The sequence below is a fragment of the Protopterus annectens genome, chromosome 1.part2 (genome assembly GCF_019279795.1).
Source record: "Protopterus annectens isolate FY-2018-M chromosome 1.part2, PAN1.0, whole genome shotgun sequence".
Taxonomy (NCBI): domain Eukaryota; kingdom Metazoa; phylum Chordata; order Ceratodontiformes; family Protopteridae; genus Protopterus; species Protopterus annectens.
In genome coordinates, this window is record NC_056727.1 from 366,516,149 (window position 1) to 366,537,045 (window position 20,897).

Here is a 20,897-nt window from a genome sequence, read left to right on the forward strand (position 1 = left end):
TGTGCTGTAACTCAGAGCAGATGTGGGTGTTGCCATTGAGATTCTTGACATAGCTATAGAATGCTTTGTGGTTGCCCTTAGAATCAGTGGCGATTTTGTTTTCGTAGCTAGCTTTGGAGGATCTTATAAGGGATCTCAGCTTTTTACTGAGGATGACCAGGGAGCTCCTCCACTCATGGGATTTTACTCTCTTTTGCAACAGTTCTTCCTTCGGTTGTAGAGTTTGTTTATGGCAGGGGACCACCAGATTGGCTTCCTTTTTTTGGAGGATAGTGTCTTGGTTCTGTTTGGGCTAGCACGATCCATGCACTCGTGTAAGTGATTATAGAGTGCATTTGTGTAGGGTTCAGCAGTTGTAACTGCATTGTCCATCTGCATGGGTTTCATGAAGTTCGCCACTTCTGTCTTAAGAAGCATGAAGTTGGCTTTGGAGACATTTTTTTACAGTAGTTTCCTTAACGGTGGGTGGGGGCGGGATGCGGACATCTAGGGTGATTATCTTATGGTCGGACCTGACCAACATGGAGTTGACTTCAGGTGTGGAGCGCCAGTCAATCATGTTGGTAATGACTAGGTCTAGGATATTGTTGCCCCTGGTGGGGGTGTGGATAAGTTGATCCAGGGCATTGGAATTTATGAATTCCAGAAAGTGTTGAGTGAAGGAGTTGGTACATGAGTAGTTTTCCCAGTTAATGGTGGGGTAGTTGAAATTGCCCATTATTAGGGTGTTTGGTTGAACCCTAATATTGTCCAGTATATCAAGAAAAGAGGAGTGGGAATCCTGGGGCATGGTGGGGATCTGTAGCAAGCTACAACTGAATTGCAGTTTTGCCCAGAGTTAGTTGCACTTGGATAACCTCAGATGCATTATGCTGCGCAACTAGCCTGGAGGTGTGGATATCCTTAATGAATATGGACACACCTCTGTCTTTGGTGTTCTGGTTAGATGGCTGAAAAGTGTGGTCTGATTTATAGCCTGGTAATGCAGGGGTGCTCTCTAGAGCTTTGAACAAGGTCTTAGTCACTGCACAGATATTGATATTCTCCATTTTAAGGAGTGCCTCGAGTGAGTGCATTTTTAGATTTAGACTTCTGGCATTGAGTAGCATTACCCTCAGTTTTTGTTTGCTTGTTCTTGTTCCGGTGGTGAATTTGTCATTTGAACCTTGCCTAAAAAAGGCACTATAGGGATGGGAAGACCCTTAGCCTTTATCTGGATTCCCAGGAGCGACAGGTGCAGGCCATCTCTGGCAAAGCATTGTGGTCTGTCGACCATGTTGTTCTAGGCAGACAGATACTGGATCCCCTTAGAATGACACCAGAAGCTTAGCCAATTGTTGAAGTCAATCATTTTGCCCTTGTATTGTGGTATCATTCTGAGTGATGGCAGGATGCTACTCAGGGCTAGGGTCATACCTGCCTGGGCTACAAGATCAGAGAGCTATTCCATGTCTCTTTTCATGTAGTCCAGGGAGGTACGTCTCAGGTAGTTCACACCAACATGGACAATGACAGAGTCATATCTGTACTTGTTGTGAAGTGACCTGACTGCGTGGGTTATTGGCGAATCCTGGCACCCGAAAGGCAGCCTGGTGAGTGGGACATCAGTGTGCCTGACTACAGAGTCACCTACGACTAGTGTGTTGGGTACGTTGTTTTGCCTTATGGTCTGTGGTTTATTGGCACACTGAGTCTGTGGGCTATGTGTCATTTGGGTTGTGTTGGGGGGGTGGAGGTTGCTTGCGTTTCTGCTTAGGAGGTCTCTGTTGCTTGAGCAGATTATTACTGAGAGCCTCTGTGAATGCTTTTGTGTTTCTATGTGTGAATTTTGGTGGTGTAGGTTTAGTAGAACTATGTGATGAGCATGGTGTGGTGCAAGTGTTTACCTTCTCCTCTTGAATGTCAAGTTCAGTCTTGGTTGGAGAGATCTTTACCTCCAGTTTGGCTAGATAAGTGCATCTCTCACAGGATGTGGTGTTGGGTGGTAGGAGGAGAGGGTTGTCTGTGTACATGAGGCAATTGCTACATTGCCACAAGATGCCCACATTCATCTGATAGACAGGAGAAAACACTGAGAGCTGACCCTTGGATATGCCTGAATAAAAAACTACTTTCCTCTAGACAAGTGAGGAAAGTGAGTATAAGAGCTGTTTTTCTCTAAGCAAGTGAGGAAAGTAAGTACAAAAAAATGTTTTCCTCTAGGTAAAGAGAAGGTTGAGTGCTGTGGTAATTTGTAGCTTATTTAGTGCTAACAAGAAGTTCTGAACAAGTGCTAAGCACAAATAAGCAAATTCAAGTGCTAAAACTAAGAATCTGTACCTGGATCTTGTGGTAGATAGGCTACCTAGTGCTTACCACTCCCACTGATAAGCTAGAAAGCTTCCCTCCAACACAGAAAGGCTTGGGGGGGCTTAGAAGCTTACAAACAGTCCTGGATACAGCAAATCTGTATCTAGACTAGACTAGTTACAAGAAAGGTGGGAAACAAGCACACACGCGGGCTTTTATACCAGAAAGTTGAAAGAGATGGAAAAACTGCCCAAAAGGCCAATAAACTACAATTTCTGGGCCAGAAACCACTCCTGTGGTAAATAGGCTACCTAGTGCTTACCACTCCACTGATAAGCTAGAAGGCTTCCCTCCAACACAGAAAGGCTTGGGGGGTTAGAAGCTTACAAGCAGTCCTGGATACAGCAAATTTGTATCTGGACTAGACTAGTTACAGGAAAGGTGAGAAACAAGCACAAATAAGAAGTTATGTACTCACCATAACGTTCCATCTGAGTAGGTAAACTTCATTTGGCAGCAACCTATGGGTCTTCGGATCCATATCGGATCCGAGCCGGCAGTTTCCAACAGCTGAGATCCGAGCTCCAAGCTCCTCCCCCTACCCATAATCCCCTGCCATCCCTACCTGACCTCAGATCGAGTTTGCCTAATGCAAGACCTGCACCAAATAGCCAGTCTATGGTCTGACCTCGATACAATCAGATGACAATAAGAGTAATATAAACATCCGACGGTCAGGGGGAAGGAGGGGGGGACGTTGCTGCCAAATGAAGTTTACCTACTCAAATGGAACATTATGGTGAGTACATAACTTCTTAATCTGAAGTAGTTAACTTCATTTGTGCATCAACCTATGGGACATAGTCCCCAGCTACCTAAATCTTGGGAGGTCCTCATGGAAGGATGTTCCGGAGCACTGCAGAGCCAAAGGATGCTCTCGCTCTGGAGACCAGGTCCAACTTATAATGATTTACAAAGGTATGAGATGAAGCCCAAGTGGCTGCCGAATAAATTTCATCCAATGAGACTCTAGAACGAAAGGCAGCAGAGGTGAAAATTGACCTAGTAGAATGGGCGTGGACTCCTTGGGGTGCGGGCCGGCCAGAACTTTCATATGCTAGTAGAATACACTGTGAAATCCATCTGGACAGTGTGACTTTAGAAACTGATTTTCCAAAATTAGTTTTAGCAAAGGAAATAAACAGCTGGTCTGATTGCCTATGACCAGCTGTTCTGTGTAAGTAGAAACGTAGTTGTCTATGAACATCCAACAAGTGCAATTTATATTCGCCTTTGTTTTGGTAATTGGGAAAGAAGACAGCTAAGTTAATAGTTTGATTGATATTTGATTCGGAAGCAATCTTAGGAAGAAAGGAGGGATTGGTCCTGAGGGATACTCTGTCTTTGTGAAAAGTCAAATACGGTGGCTTGGCGGAAAGGGCTTGTAGTTCAGAAACCCTTCTGGCCGAAGTGATAGCGACGAGAAAGGCTGTTTTCCAGGATAATAGTTTAAGATCCACTGAAGCTGCAGGCTCAAAGGGAGGAGCTGACAAAGCCTGGAGCATGAGCGCTAAATCCCAAGGAGGGACTACGTCCTTCACCGGGGGTCTTAGTAGGAAGGTACTCTTCAAAAAGGCCTTATACAATCTGGTTGAGATCAAAGGGCCTAGGTCACTCCCCACGTGATAATGTGAAATTGCTGCCAGCTGAACTCTGACCGTGGAAAAGCTGGCTCCTTGGTCAAAAAGTCCTGACAAAACACCGCGGGCAATGGAGCCGTAAAGGGGTCTAAGTTTTGTTGCTCCGCCCAAACAGAAAAACGTTTCCATTTGCTATCATAAAGTCTTTTAGTAGACGGCTTGTGGGCCACCACTAAGATAGCTTTGACCGGAGAAGAGATACCGGGAGTCCTAGCTAGGAGTGGAACTGGAGCAACCAAGCCGTGAGCTTCAGATTGTCCAGATTCAGGATCGGAAGGTCTAACGGGTGCGAGATCAGATCCGGGATGGTATCCAGAATCCAGGGAGGATTCACTAGATGAGACCATAGATAAGAGAACCAAGCCTGAAGAGGCCAGAATGGGGCAATGAGGATTATTCTGCTCTCCAGCCGACTGGCTTTCTGTAAGAACTTCAGCATTAGAGGAAGAGGAGGATAAGCATAAAGGAGACCGGGTGGCCAAGCATGTGCCAGAGCGTCTCGGGGGGATTCCCCGGGTGGGGGAATTAGAGCGAAGTAGTCGTTGCACTTTGTGTTCGAGGGAGAAGCGAAAAGATCGCAACAAGGTTGACCCCATTTGGAGAATATTTGTTTCGCTACTTCGGGATTCAGAGACCACTCGTACGGCAAGAGAATCGTGCGACTCAGTCTGTCCGCTAGGATGTTGGACCGTCCCGGAATGTGCGTTGCTATGAGAAAGCGGTTGGTGGAGATCGCCCATTCCCACACTCTCATGGCCTCTCGGCAAAGTGGATAGGACCTAGTTCCCCCTTGTTTGTTGACCAGACTACCAACATGTTGTCCGTCTGGACCGCAATAGTCCCCACGGGAAGAAGGCTCTGGAGTGCTTGCAACGCCAAAAACACCGCCCTCATCTCTAGGACACTGATATGCAGCGAGGTCTCCGTGTGGTCCCACGTGCCTTGGACTGTCCTGCCTAGACAATGCCCCCCCCCCACCCAAGGCGAGAGGCGTCCGTGGTCACCGTGGTTAGGGGATGGGACATAGCAAAGGGCCGACCTTTGAGGAGGTCCGGGGACTGGAGCTACCACAGGAGGGCCTTCCTGCAAACCCTGCTGAGGCGAATGGGATGGTTTAGAGGGTAATGCAGGAAGGACCATTGGACTTGGAGGGTCCACTGCAGGACCCTCATGTTCAAACGCGCCATGGGCAGCAGGTTGATGGCAGCTGCCATCGACCCTAGGGCCCTCAGGACCAAAGCTGCTGAAGGAGATGGGGATTGAAGAATGGCCCGCACATGGAGTCTTAGGGTTCGAAGCCGGTCCAAAGTCAAGAAGGCTAGGAGCCAGCATGTATCCAATCTGGCTCCGATTAAGTCTATGATTTGGGTCGGCAGGAGGGAAGATTTCTCTACATTGACTGTGATCCCCAGCCGGGGAGCTAGACGGAGGAAAGAGTCCCTGGCCGCGCAGAGTAGATGCCTTGTGGGGGTGGTCAGGAGCCAGTCGTCCAGGTAGGGGAAGACCTGAATTCCCTGGAGTCTCAGGTGGGCCTCTATCACTGATAAAACCTTGGTAAACACCCTGGGGGCTGTGGTGAGACCAAAGGGGAGGACCCTGAATTGGTAATGACTGGCTCCTAGCCGGAAGCGAAGGAACCTCCTGGAGCATCTGTCCATCAAGATGTGGTAGTACGCATCCTTGAGGTCTATAGAGCACATCCAGTCGTTCTCCTGCAAAAGGGGGAGAATGGATTGAAGTGTGACCATCCGGAACTTTTCTTTGGTTACTGACAGGTTCAAGAGGGATAGATCGAGGATTGGCCTTAAGTCCCCCGTCTTTTTTTGGCACCAAGAAGAACCTGGAGTAAAAGCCCGATCCGAACTGGTCTGGGGGGACGTGCTGAATGGCTCTTTTTTCTAGAAGCTGCTGGATTTACGCAGCCGCCGCCTCCCTCTGATCGGGGGGGGACATCGGGGAGGAATCTGGCATTGCGAGGGGGATGAAGAAACGGGATTTGGTAACCGCTGGATATGATACGAAGCACCCAGCAATCTGTCGTGATGGACTCCCAAGCTGCCAGGTGCCTTGAAAAACGCCCCCCGACTGCCTCCAGAGTGGAGCAGTCGGGTAACCCCTCAGGGTTGCAGCGTGGGCCGATCAGAAAACAATTCTCTGGACCCAAAACTCCTCGGACCCTCGCTGCCCCTAGGGCGGCATCCACCCTGTCCTCCTCTGCCTTGGAAGGACTGGGTGTCCGGAGCGTCACGGGACTGTTGCGACTTCCGGAACCACATCTTCTTCTGTCCCTTTTGGTTCTTGGAGAAAGACCTCTGGGGAGCAGAGAAGCGGACTACGACGACAGACGTCTTCCCGTCCTTCTCGCTCTGGACTAACGTTTCGCGTACGGTTTTGCCAAAGAGGGCAGAACCATCGAATGGGGCATTAGCGAACGACGCCTTAAAGGGTTCCGCGAAATCACAGTGGCGGAGCCACGCCTGTCGCCTCATGACGACGCCTGCTCCGCTAGCTCTAGTGGCTACTTCCGTAGCATGGGATAATAGCTGCATAGAGGTATTAGAAATAGACCTAAGACTGGCCATTCGGGCAGAGTACACCTGCTTGTCCTCTGCCGACATGGACTCCGGGGGCGACCCAGCGTACTCTTTGATAAGGTCTAGCTGGAGCCGTATGACATGTGCCATGTAGTTCAATGACCTTACCGAGAAGGTAGCTAAACTGAAGACTCACTTCCCAAGGCGGTCCATCGCCCGAGACTCCTTGCTAGGTGGATGGACTGAGGGACTTTCTTGGGCCAGTTCCCTCTTGGTGGCTGCCGCCACCAACATGGCATCTACCGGGATCCCTTACTCCAGTGCACTCTGTTGGAGGGGGGACTAAGTATCCTATCAGGTCTCTTCGGGACGGGCTCCACAGTGTCCGACTCCTTCCACGCCCTGGTAGTAATCAGGTCTACCAGGGGGCCGGCTGGACGGGACACCCAAGAGGTAGACGGGCCTGCTTCAAACGCCTCCAGGAACACAGACTCGTCCGAGGTAGGCTTTGGGGCGGACCACCCTCCCCTTATTCTGAGCATCTCCATGATGTCTCCAAAGGAGACGTCTTCGGGGGGTGATCTTGGGGAGCCTTCCCCTTCCTCCAAATCTGTGTCCTCGGTCAAGGACTCAGGGGAGTCCAAGTGCCTCCTTTTGCACTTGCTCTTGTGAGGCAGGACCTCCTCGGGGGGGGGGGGCTGTCCGAGGAGGCCTCACCAGGCTCATCATGTCCCAACAAGGGAACTACCTGGGACGTTAGAGCAGGCTGTCCCTGGGGCCGGGTGATAGAAGTCAGAGCCAACTGAAATGGAGTGCGGGGTGGAGCCATAGCTGTGGCCGGGGGCCTGGAATCCCTCGACAGAGCCCTCTCCACCACGTCTAAAGCCGAAGGAGAGCTGCTCTCTCTGGGATCCGAGAGCAAACCCTCCCTTGGATCCGACGAGCGGATCGGGGCCGGCGCCGACACTATCGGATCCGACGGGCCAGTATGCTCCGACCTGGACGGAGCCAAAGGCACACTGACACCCTCGGATCCGAAGCTCAGCTCTCTGCTCTGAGAGCTCGGATCCACCGAAAAGGGACAAGACAGACTCGAGGGCGCTGTCGGCGCCGAAGTACCAGATACTATCGACGCCAACACACCCCCGGCTCCAATGCCACTCGGCTCCGAGGACTCCAAACCCGGGAAGCAGGTTGGAGAAGGAGCTATCGGGGCGACAAAGGGGGTCGAGCTCCCACCCGGAGGGGGGGGGGGCAGGAGCACTCCCATCTGCAGTTGGGCCTGGAGGAATCTTCTCATCATCCGGTCCAAATCTGCGTCCGTTAAGCTTTTGGTGGACCTGGACGAGGCCACCGAGGCAGGACAGGAGTGCTGGCTCGATGACCTTGAGGGAGACCGGGCCTCCTCCTCCTCCAGTCCCGGTGAGAAGCAAGGTGACCAGAGCCGGGAAGGAGAAGGCTCGGAGGTCTTGGAGGGAGAAGCCCGCTTAGCTGGCGGGGCCGATGTAGAGGCTCCGGCCCGCCTCTTGTGGTGCTTCTCCCTGTGCTTCTCTTTTCTGGCTTCCCTATCCTCCTGGCCGAGGTGGGAGGTTGAGTCCCGGCCAGGGGAAGGGAAGCAGTTGTGGGTACTGCCGCAGCTGCGGCAGGCACCACGGGGGGACCGGAGGTTGGAGCCGAGTCCGGGGGCAGAAGTCCCGCCAGAATCAACTTCGACCTCCGGTCCTTAAGTGCCCTGGGGTTGAACTCCACACAAATAGTGCAACCAGAGGAGAGGTGTTCAACCCCAAGGCACAAAACGCACAGAGTGTGGCCATCTGCTGGGGATAGCTTATGGCCACACTCGGTACATTTAGCAAAGAATGTCTTTGGGGCCTCAGACATTATACTAAGAAAGACACACACACTAGGCCCCAAGCACACACAGACACACGCCCTAACACTCTCACGAGGGGGGGTAAGCTAAAATTAAAATTTGTAGCGAAGAAAACTACAAGGGGAAGCTAAACACACACACAACACTTTTTTTTTTTTTTGATAGGAAAGTAAAGAAAAAAGACAAAATTTCCTCACAAAGTCTTGATTAGAAAATCCCAACGCCTGGAACTCAAAGATCAACCTGCTGGCTTCAACCGCGTCAAACTAGATCTGAGGTCAGGTAGGGATGGCAGGGGATTATGGGTAGGGGGAGAAGCTTGGAGCTCGGATCTCAGCTGTTGTAAACTACCGGCTCGGATCCGATATGGATCCTAAGACCCATAGGTTGATGCACAAATGAAGTTAACTACTTCAGATTGCAGGTTTTTAAACCAGAATGTTGAAAGAGATGGAAAAACTGGCCAAACTGCCAATAAACTACAATTTCTCGGCTAGAAACCACTCTTGTGGTAGATGGGTTACCTAGTGCTTACCACTCCCACTGATAAGCTAGAAGGCTTCCCTCCAACATAGAAAGGCCGGGGGGGGGGGGGGGGCTCAGAAGTTTACAAACAGTCCTGAATACAGCAAATCTGTATCTGGACTAGACTAATTATAGAAAAGGCAGGAAACCAACTTAGAATTATTTTGTTTTTGTAAAGTGGAAAGGGAGAAAGGAGAAACAGAAGATAATTCAAAATTAAGGACATAAGTGGCTTGCCCTTCACAAATGTTCTCTCCGTATTAGTTAGAATGAGCTAGTGACACTAGACTGGAATAGAGCTGGGATAGAGCTGAACAGATGGGACTGGTAGGAGTGTCTGAAGTCAAAATAATGATCTCACTGTACTCGGTTGAGTGAGCAATTAAGATAGACCCAGGAGGAGTGTTCAAACACAAATTTATTGGAGGGGCGGGCAATTCCAAATCCACCAAGATTAATACCAGAACAAGAACAGGGAGAGAGGGTGGGAAACTAACTGCTGAGAGAGAGACCACAGTATTCTATGAAACAATTAAATAGAAAAATAAATAACTACAGAGAGACACAGACCATAATATTCAATGAAACAATTAAATAGACAGAAAAATAGAATGTAGTACAATCTTTAACACTGCAAGTTTGTACGTAACTCAGCTAGTAATGCAGTTGATTGTAGGTATGTAGCAGAAGCCAAACAACTCAGATACTGGACAGTAATACATTCAAAGATATGTGACTAACACTTATAAATACAGAGAAACCCTCTAGGCTAAGAGTTTAACACTGAATATCATGAAGTAAAACACAATAGCCCCCACAGAGAGAGAGAGACCACAGTATTCTATGAAACAATTAAATAGAAAAATAAATAACTACAGAGAGACACAGACCACAATATTCAATGAAATAATTAAATAAACAGAAAAATAAAATGCAGTACAATCTTTAACACTGAAAGTTTGTTCTTAACTCAGCTAGTAATGCAGATGATTGTAGGTATGTAGCAGAAGCCAAACAACTCAGATATTGAGCAGTAATCATTCAAATATTTTCTTGAATAAGGCATTACATAAAAAAAAAAAACCTTCACTTTTGTTATTATTATATAAAACAGCTCTTTTTCATCATTTGGACCTCCAGGCCGCTGTTATTTCTCGTATTTTGAACTTCTGGTTAATGCAATATGCAATACTATTCTGCCATACATCTATTATTCTGCCACACGCATTGCACCTTTACATTGAAGTACTCGAACAAATGAGGCAAACTAATTAAGAAAGCAATGGTAACTAAAAAATAAATAACTAAACTACTGTACCAATATATTGTTTGTTTTTCCACCTTCCAGTGCAACTTCCAGATTGGCAAGTGCACTTTCTACTTCATCGACTTCAGGCTCATTCACAAAGTCGAGTACATCGGACGACATTGACAACTTTCCTATATGATACTAAAAAGAAACACATTATCATGTAACTTGATCCAATAAGGACTTCAGTTTAATGGAGATGAGAACAAACAACTGTACAAAATATCAGCATGCAAACAGCATGTGCTTGTAACACAAAAGTTGTTAATACACACTGAAAAAAAAAACTTTGATCTAGAACAGGCGGCAGCAATAGTTTTTTATCATAATTGCTATACTAGCCATATTATCTTACAATGTAAATGACTTTACAGGTATAGATAAAAAGGAAGGAGTATTGAATTATATTAATAAATGCAGACTGCAAATAGCAATGATGCAGGAGATACATTTGGAAAGAAATGATCAAATGAATTTGACAAAGAAAGGATCTGAGAATGGATATTCAGCAGAATATAAGGGATAAAGGAAAAGGATAACTACACTGTCAGAAGGGCTACAATTATGATAGATGAGGGAAAAAAGACACAATGGTAGATCTGTGGTAGTAAGGAGCTACTAGCGAGGGAGGAGGATAAAGCTGGCACATATTTATATTCCACCAAAAACTGTTGTTATGAGGTTAACTAAATATGGGGAGAAATAATCAGCTTTGAGCAGGAAATATTAATTACAAGTGGCAACTGGAACTTGATTTGCAAAAGTGAAGATGTGTGAGGGGGGCCTAGAAGAAAAAAACATAAAGAGGGTAGATTTCTTAAGAAATTGATGAAAATATTTGATATGGAAGACGTGAATTCAGTAGTAGGAACCCAGAGAGAATTTACTTATTATTCCCCAATGTACAATAACTGTGCTAGACTAGATAGAAATAACATTTCACAATAACATGTGCATTTAATTCAAAGCTTCAAAACACATTCAATAAGTACTTCAAAAGATAAAAATGCAGGTTAATGAAGTAAAAATGATACAGTGATACTTTCCTACCTACTTGTTAAACAGAAAGGAATTTAAGGAATGAGCAGTGGGAATTATTTGAGAGTTATTAGCAAAGACAGAAATATCTTCAAATGTTATAGCTAGTGAGTGGGATAAAATAAAAATGGAGTTTAAAAATAGATTAGAAACAAAAAAGAAAGATATGGATAATAAGTAATAGGAATTACTTATAGGGACTGACGAAGGTTAACATATTGCAGAATAAATGAATCAGAACAAAAAGAGGCATAAATGTAGAGTACTAAAGAGAAAATAAGGGGTTACCTAGATAATATGTATGAATGTAGAAAGATTTCTGTTAAGCAGCTATTTTTTTCCAAAATGTTTTTATTCATTTTATAACACAATAACTTAACTGTACAGTAACAAGAAAAAATAAATAATCCATATACAGCGTCCATAACAATTAAAAAAAGCAATGTACATAAGAAAACACTTAATATTTCTCTAAAATATTAGACAATTTTGTCCATGCAATTAAATGATGAGTTATGTTATTAGTCCTTGCTTTTATAGTAGCAATCTCATTTTTACAAATGTATTTCACAAGATGAATAAACTCAACTTTGAAGACAGGAGTAGACTGAGATTTCCAATTTTTACTAACAATTTTCCTTGCTATAGAGAGGACAGACCATAGTAAAAATGCTTGGTTTTTATTCAGGAATAGGAACATTGAAAATGACAATAGAGTCAGAAATTATACAACTGACATTCAATAGAGCTTTATAAAGGTATCTAAGGTCTAACCAAAGTGGGGAAATTATTTTGCAGTTAACAACCATATGTATCCAGTCAGCATCATGGTGTCCACATCTACAGCACTTAATTTCATCTTTCTTGCACATTATTGCTAGTTTATGTGGGGTGAAAAAATATATATGTAAAAATGTCCATGTGTATACACGCCAGAACAGGGAAGATGTGGATTCCTTTGCCGACTATAAACAAAGTTTTTTGTCTTTTTCTGAGAATACTTGTTTATTAATTTCATTTGAATAATTCCAAAAAGAAACATCTGTTTTGCTAAAATAATTTCTGAGAATTTTATAAATAACAGATATGTATGAAGTGTTTTTGAGTGAGCTATTAATTACTGTTGAGATAATATCCAAGATTTTTAAGTTGCTCTTATTGTATGCCTCTAATGAGGGTGTGAGCTTAGTATGTATAAAATCCTTACAAGTTTGGATGTCCAGCCAATTACAATTTTGCAAACTATATCTGCTGATCAAATAGTTTGCAGAACTTATTTTATTAGCTGAGAGAAATTGATTCCAATATAACAGGTCACCCTTCTTAAATTCTAACATTTTCTGAGTATCAAAAGATATCAAATATTTGTTTGTGTAGGCAATAAGAAGCATAATTATTAATACATTTTTAATTAATTGATTAGAAAACATAACCCTTTTAAACAACTGCAATATTTGGTTTGTAAGAGGTCTAAGAACAAGTTTTGACCTTTCACTTTGAATGTACATTATTAAAATCCATATAAAAATGTTTGTATGTATTTAAGTGTATGGTTCAAGTAATGTCCTTTTAATATTAAGAAGTTTCATGTATTGATTTCCAATATGATGTATAAGAAGTGTTGTTCCAAAGCAACACTATGTTAACAAATGTAGAGTTTAAATAAAAATCAAAGTTTGGAAACCCTATACCTCCTTCATCCCAGCTTGTGGTGTGCCAGAGAAGAGAAATTCTTGGTTTCTTGGGATACCAAAGGAAGTTGAATAATAAATGTATTAATTTTGGCAGTTGGGGGAATTATTAAAGCTTGGCCAATGAATATGATTTTAGGTAACAGTATCATTTTGATTAAAGTTAGTCTGTCTTCAAAAGTGAAGAAGAGTCTGTACCAACTGTCAATTAAACTTGTATTTGAGTTTGTAAGTTGTTGGTAATTAGATGTGAGTGATTGTTTTGTAATTAGATTCAATAATGATACCTAGATATATAATATGTGTTCCCTCCCAGTTTATATCCCTTTTTGATCTAAGTTTCATGGTAACATTGTTAATTAACTAGAAGTGCCCGAGTTTTATTGTGATTGAATTTTAGACCAGAGGTGTTTGCAAATAAGTCTGATTATGTAATAGGTGATCTAGTGAATTTTCAATATCATTAGAAGTTATTAATGTCATCAGCAAACAGTTGTATCTTGGGGGATGATTTGCCTGACACTTTATATTCTTTAACATTGTCAAGATTTCTAACACAATTTGCAAGAGGCTCAACTGTTAAAACAAAGAGTAATGGGGAAAGGGGGCACCCCTGTTTATTATTAATCCTATAAAGTTTGGGGAGAAATTGTACTTTTGCAGAGCTATAAACAGATATGGCCAACTTAGGGAGTCAAAAGCTTTAATGCTATCAAGGCTTAAAATAGAAAGCTCTTTTTTTTCTTGTTTGCTAAGTCTATTAAGGAAAGTAATCTAATCACATTGTCTTGTACTTTCCTTTTTTGATAAACCCAGTTTGGTCTTCATGAATTAATATTGGAAGAATATTGTTTAATCTGTCAGCTAAGTTAGACATAAATAACTTGTAATCAATGTTAAACAAAGAAACTGGCCTGTATGAAGTGCAAAGTTGAGATCTTATTTGGTTTTAAAATGTGAGAGATGATAGAATATTTCCATGCAGGAGGGGTGTTTGCTGTAGTTTTAACTTCTTGGGATGCATTGAGTAAGATTTTCAAGATGTTAACAAGTAGGAGCTTGTAAAATTTCGGAATTATACCATCCAGCCCTGGAGCCTTATTTGTCTTAAGATTTTTTTTATTTGTTCCTTTAATTTTTTAAAGGAAAATGGTTTATCTATGTTATTAATATTGTGTTTGGATAACTTCTTTTGAATATTATTAGCAAGAAAGTTGTCCATACTTTTGTTATCACTTGTAGATGAATTATTATTAATATTTTTGTAATGGTTTTTAAAGCGTAATAAGATTTTTTTGAGATCTGTAGCTCTGATAATCTTATTATTTCCAGTATATACCATTTCTCTTATCTTAAATGTTTAAATCTTGTAATCTGACTTCTTCCAGATTTATTGAAACTGTATACTGCATGACATCCTGATATTCCTTGTTTAGTTTATATATGTCAGCTAATGCAGATTTGCAATTTGCTAAGTTTTACTTTTAGTTCATGGATTTCTTTTCGTATATCTACCAGTTTTCTACCCCACCTTGTCCTTTTATTTATATACCAACTTTTGAGTCTACCATATAAGACAACCTTTAAAGTGACCCATAGGATAATATTTGAAACCTCTCCATTATTGACGTCTAGGTAAAGCTTTATTTCATCTAGAAACCATTCTTTAAATCCTTGTACTGTTACTAGATAAACAGGTAGTCTTTGGCAGAAGTTTAAGGATATTAGGTGTTACATTGAAGGTGATAGCATTGTGTTCAGACACAGGGCATGATGTCAGCACATTTTCAATTTTGACCAATAAAGAACTGGTTACAAAGACTTTGTCTATATTGGTCTGCATGCCAAATCTGTAAGAGTAGTGAGAATATTTCAGGGAGGACAATGTTTTTATACCATCGATGTCAATTAGGTTGCTGTCTTTTATGCAGTTGTTCAAGTGTCTGGCAACAGGGTACATCATGAAGGACTTAGAACTTGTAGTATCAGTAGAGGACAGGATACAATTAAAATCACCTGCTAATAGTAACTCACCTTTAGACTTTAATGTTATGGCGTCTAAATTTGTTTTATAGTTTTAGTCCCCATATCTGATATCCAGTACGTGTTTGCAAAACTATAGATCTTTTTATCTAGTTTAACATGACTAAAGCAAGCATACCATCATTGCTCAAATATGAGTCAACTATTTTTGGAATTCTCATTGATTTTCTGTGTAAAATTAGGACACTTCTCTTGTGCATAGTTTGAACTTACTAAAATCTTACAGTCCTTAAAAGTTAGTTTGTTTAGATCTTCTGTTACTAAGTGAGATTCCTGAATGAATACAAAATCTGCTTTATGTAGCATTAAATATTTGTTGACACTACTCCTTTGTATGAGGTTGTTCAACCCATTGACATTAATAGACATGATGTTAAATGTTATTATTTGATGGAGACTGCTATTATAAGTAAAACTGAAAAGTGCTTTCCTTGATTCATTATGACAAATACAATTTCTAAAACTAAATTTGAAAACAATAAAACTGAACATTTTAACAACCTTCTGCACTGGTAAACTAAATCTAGACTTACTGTATCCCTCACAGAAGCCACAAATTAACCCTCTCCTGACATCTAGTGGAAATTCTTGGCTATACTGCAGGTTAATAGCAAGCAGAAGGGAAACTGCATGAACATTAAAAACAAATAAAAGGAGAAACTTGATTTAATATACTATGTATGCATGAATTAAGAACATGAAGCTGTATACAATATCTTGAATTTTTTTTTATCTAAACAGACTAAATAAGACAAATTGATTAATCCTAATAATTAATTGTTCCTATGAGTAAATACAGGATTAAAATGTCATTAAAGCAGAGAGAAAAGAAAAGAAATGCATTTAAAACTGTCACTGTAATTCTTATTTAACTATAAATGTAGTTCATATTAAACAAATCACTGTTTACAGTAAAACATGTGGCTTACAAGGCTTTTTAGATAAAAATAATCGCTAAATGAATGAAAACACAGTTCAAAACGATAATTCTTGAATCTGATTGGCTGTTAGAGTTCAGTGAAGAGAAACAGGTTTTAAGGTCAAGCCTACTTCCTGAAAGACATCACAGATTGTTCATCACAAGTCCAGGAGCTAACTGAAGCCTATAGGAGCTCGAGTTTGTCACAAAAGTTGTCAAAATCCATCAAAAAGTAAGTAGGTGGGAATTTTCTAGTAAAGTGAAGCTTTTAATCATAAAAAAAACGCTTGTGGATGTTAAGAGCAGCTGCGAGCAATGTAAAAAAGCCGTTTTTTGAAGCAATAACTTATAAATGGTGAATTGGTGAATATTTAAAATAAAAGCTCCACATTACCAACCATACATATCTATAAGATAAATTAGTTAAATGGAGCACATTGCAAAAGTTTAGTTAAGTAGTAAATGTATGTATAATAATAAAATGTCACCACTTTCTTTTTAAATACTTAAAAGCAACACAGTAAGCATTTCTGCCTGTATTTCTTTCTTCATTGGAATTGCTTGCAAAGAAGACTTGGAGCTGCTCATCTTCCTTTGTGAATGTAGTTTCAATGTCCCTTCAATTGGAAAGTTTGACAGGAAAATATGAAACGTTTAGCTTAAATATTACACCAAGCTGTAGCTTACGATTTCCAGAATCTGATTTTAGTAGTTTCAGATCTTTGATGGTGAAATTGAATAAAAAATCCCATCAGGAAAAAAATGAAGACTGCAGAGGTCAAGAACTCTGTTGCTTTCAACTTGCCATCCAAGTCATGCCCCAAGCAATTATTTTTGATGATAACTCCAGTGCACAAAAATTTTAGCGCAACAAAGTAAGCAACAGAAAACAGAAAGAGTTGTCACCAAAATTAGGGAGCCTATAACAAGAAAAATAACCAGAGATCCTGTAGAGGTATTAGAGATATTTTGGAAATTTCATGAAAATTTGTATAGAGCAGATAAATGTGGAAATCAAGAAAACACAAATGGAAACATTTAAGGAAGATGTAACTGTACCAAGATTAGAGGTGGACAAGGCTCAACAACTAACAGTTAAGATAGAAAGTGATGATATAAAAAAGTCTCCAGGAACAGATGGTACTCTAGTGGAAGTTTGAAAGTTAGGATGGAAGAAAGTGATACAGATCTGGAAGATTTTGTTTAACAGTATTTTATTTTAAAAGAAGGGGAAGCACCAACATCCGGGAAAAAAGCTGTGGTGGCTGTATTACTTAAAGATATTAAAGCTATTAAAGACCCACCAGATATTAAAGATCCACCAGCCACAGCTTCAAATAGACCTATTTTAATTTTAAACCATGATTATAAAGTGTTTACATCTATACTAGCTAAAAGAATGGCAAAAAGTGTTGCCCCAAATGATAGGTATGGGATGAATGTGTTTTTTGGAGGGGAGGCTAACATTTCACAACATTACCATAACAATGATGATCCAGAGGGAAGCAAATTCTTAGAAAATGCCACTGTCATTGGTGGGTCTTGATGGAGAAAAAGCATTCAATGTAGTAATCTAAGACTTTATGAGTAGGGCAATGGAAGCATTTACATTCTCTGATACAATAATAAGGTTAATTAGGAGGATATATGAAGGCTTGGAGGCAAGAATTAAAGTGAGAAGGCTCCTTTCTGACAAGTTGTATTTGAACAGGGAAACAACGCAGTGGAATCCTCTTTCCTCTTTATTACTTGCTTTATGTTTAGAGCAATTGGCAAAGAAAATAAAGGACTCAGAAATGCAAGGATATAATTGATATGATAATCAAGAAAAGTTTACTTTACTTGCAGATGATATTATTTTGTACAGGATAAATCCAGAAAAGGACAGTTTAGTGTTGTGGAATATTTTGAGACAGTTTTCAAGTTTTTTCAGGATATAAAAGTAATGAAGACAAAACAAAAGATACAGATGTAAATGATGCACCCACACACGATCAAGGGTATCAGAACTTGTCAGAGATTTGGGATGCATGGCTAGGCTTGAAAAGACCCTTCTGGTTGTTAGCCTAGTAAACACCTATGAACTGGTTCAGCAAGACCTACATTATTGGGACATAAGTATTTAGGAGTATGGATTAAAAATGCTTCTGTTATGGAAGCTAAGCATATGTGGGAAGAGACTAAACAAAGGATAATACAAAAACTAAGACTTTGAAAGCTCTTGTTTATGGATATGGATAGTAAGATAAAAGCAGCGAAAATGTGTTTAGTCCCCTTAGTTTTATATATGGATCAGGCATATTTTTATCAACCAGACAAGAAGTTGTAGACAATAATTAATAAAGAACTGAAGCAATTTATTTGAGAGGGGAATAGCACAAGAGTTAAGAGGGATCCTTCCAACAGAACAAGCTGGTTTATGACTATTTGAGTTGAAGGGCTATTTTAGAGCTTTACAGTTAAGGATAATATACATAACACAAGCAGAAGGTTATAATTACGAATGGAAAAGGATGATGAAATGGGGAGGGAGGGGGTTGAAGAAATAAAGACAGAGATTGGGATTTTGGATGTAGATCCTTAAGGAGAATAATATTAATAACAACTATATAGAATATTCCATTCATAAAGCAGGAAAATGCATTCTAAGAAGTAAGCCAACACAAGAATGGAGAAAGGAGATTTTGGCAATAGGGATAAAGTACAGTTTTGTACCTACCATAAATGTAGATGTTCGAAGATCCACATTGCTGCAGTCCTGACACTTGGGTAGTCCGCTGTCCACGGTCGGCCCGAATATCAAAGTATAAGGCTGACGTCGGTCATGGCGCATTTAACTGACGTCAGGACGTCAGGGTACAAATGCGCATGACCGGCGTCATATCCTCAGTCTTTTCTTGCCCCAGATGTCAGAAGACCTTAAAAACAAAGGTCAAAACCAAAAGACAGCAAACAAATAACCAACCACCCTTGCACTAACTATATGTATAATACATATACAATATACACAATATGTACAACCCAACCCACACAACCACCTCCAACTACAGAGGGGAAGGAGGGAGGGTAAATGGGACTGCAGCAATGTGGATCTTCGAACATCTACATTTATGGTAGGTACAAAACTGTACTATGTTCTTCATCTCACATTGCTGCAGTCCTGACACTTGGGTAGAATCCCAAAGCAGAGGTAAGGGAGGATGGCTAACTATAAGGAAGCAGGAGCTGCCAAAATGCCCTGCAAAACCGCAGTGGCAAAACCAGCCCTGGACTTAGAGTAAAGTGGCAGGTGATAATGCTTAGAGAAAGTATGCACAGAACTCCAAGTAGCTGCCTCCAAAATATCCTTGGTTGCCACTCCCTCAAAAGCTGTTGAAGTGGCAGTAGCCCTAGTGGAATGAGGCCTAATCCCAGCTGGAACTTCCTTGCCATGATGGGAATAACAGAAAGCAATGCAAAACCCAATCCACTTAGAAATAGTTTGTTTTGACACAGGCTTGCCTTGAGAACTCAAAGCAAAAGAAACAAACAACTGCTGAGACTGCCTGAACCCTTTAGTTCTGTCCAAATAATAACGCAACTGCCTGTGTACATCCAAAGTGTGCAAAATCTTTTCCCCCTTATTTTGGGGATTTGCATAAAAAGTAGGCAAATGAATAGTCTGGTTTAGAGCCACACTAGAAACCACCTTAGGCATAAAGGAAGGATTAGTACGTAATGATACCCTATCCTTATGGAAAATCAAGAAAGGCTCAACTGCCATAAGGGCCTGTAATTCAGAAACCCGTCTTGCAGAGGTAATGGCCAACAAAAAAGCAGTCTTCCATGATAAATATTTCAACTCAGCAGTAGCTGCAGGCTCAAAAGGTTGTAGAGTGAGTTTCTCCAACACAAAATTGAGATCCCAAGCAGGAGTAGGAGCTCTTCTTGGGGGTCTTATATTCTTTGCCCCTCTAAGAAATTGCTTGAACAAAGGATGAGAAAACAATGGCGGGTCGCAATCATAGTGAGCTGAAATTGCTGCAGCATGAACTTTAATAGAAGAGAAAGACAAACCTTTGTCTAGTAACTCAGTAAGATATTGTAGAGCCACACACAAATTAGGCTCAGAAACATCAAAATCTTTTGCTGCACTCCAAAATAAAAATCTCTTCCATTTATCAGCGTACACTTTCCTGGTACTAGGCCTTCTAGCTTCCAAAATAACATTCAAAAGTTGCTGAGGAAGTGGAGGCCCATTATGGTTCAAAACAGAATATGCCAGGCCGTTAGGTGCAGAGAGTGAAGCTTGACATTGAGCAAATGGCTGTCCACCTGTGACAACAGGTGTGGAATCGAAGGCAAAGGCCATGGAGGCTTCCGTACTAGACTTCTCAGTAATGGGCACCAGTGCTGTCGAGGCCAATCTGGAGCTATTAAAATCATCCTTGGCTTGTCCTGTCTGACCTTCAGAAGTACCTTTGGGAGGAGAGGCAGAGGTGGAAAGGCATACACATGAAGATTGCTCCAATTGAAAGAAAGAGCATCCACTCTCCAAGCTGTGGGATGAAACCTTTTTGTGCAAAACTTTGGCAGCTGATGGTTCAGTGGAGAAGCGAACAGATCTATGTCTGGAGTTCCCCATGACACTGTCAATTCCTGAAATACATGAGGATCCAATTTCCACTCGTGGGGATCCATAATCCGTCTGCTCAACACATCTGCTAAGGAGTTCTGTGCTCCTGGCAGAAACCTTGCCTGAAGATTGAGCTGTAAACTGAGAGCAGTCTTCCACAAAATCATTGCTTGACTGCATAGAGGATAAGAATGCGTTCCCCCTTGCTTGTTGATGTACCACATGACAGTTGTGTTGTCTGTTAGAATCAACACCTGTCCAGGAAGAAGGAATTCCTTGAAAGCTATTAATGCAAACTGGACTGCTAACATCTCCTTCATGTTGATATGTAGATGTTGTAGTCTGACAGGCCACTTGTTTT

General features: G+C 41.6%; 1 protein-coding gene across 1 annotated transcript in view; it reads right to left on the bottom strand.

Annotated features, from left to right (window-relative positions):
- The window catches only part of FERMT1 (FERM domain containing kindlin 1), a 1,173,069-nt gene that overhangs the window by 599,270 nt on the left and 552,902 nt on the right, over window positions 1-20,897 (bottom strand). Inside the window, exon 8 of the mRNA XM_044056523.1 lies at window positions 10,240-10,371. Within this exon, the coding sequence (XP_043912458.1) occupies window positions 10,240-10,371 (132 nt within the window). The remainder of the gene's footprint in view (window positions 1-10,239; window positions 10,372-20,897) is intronic.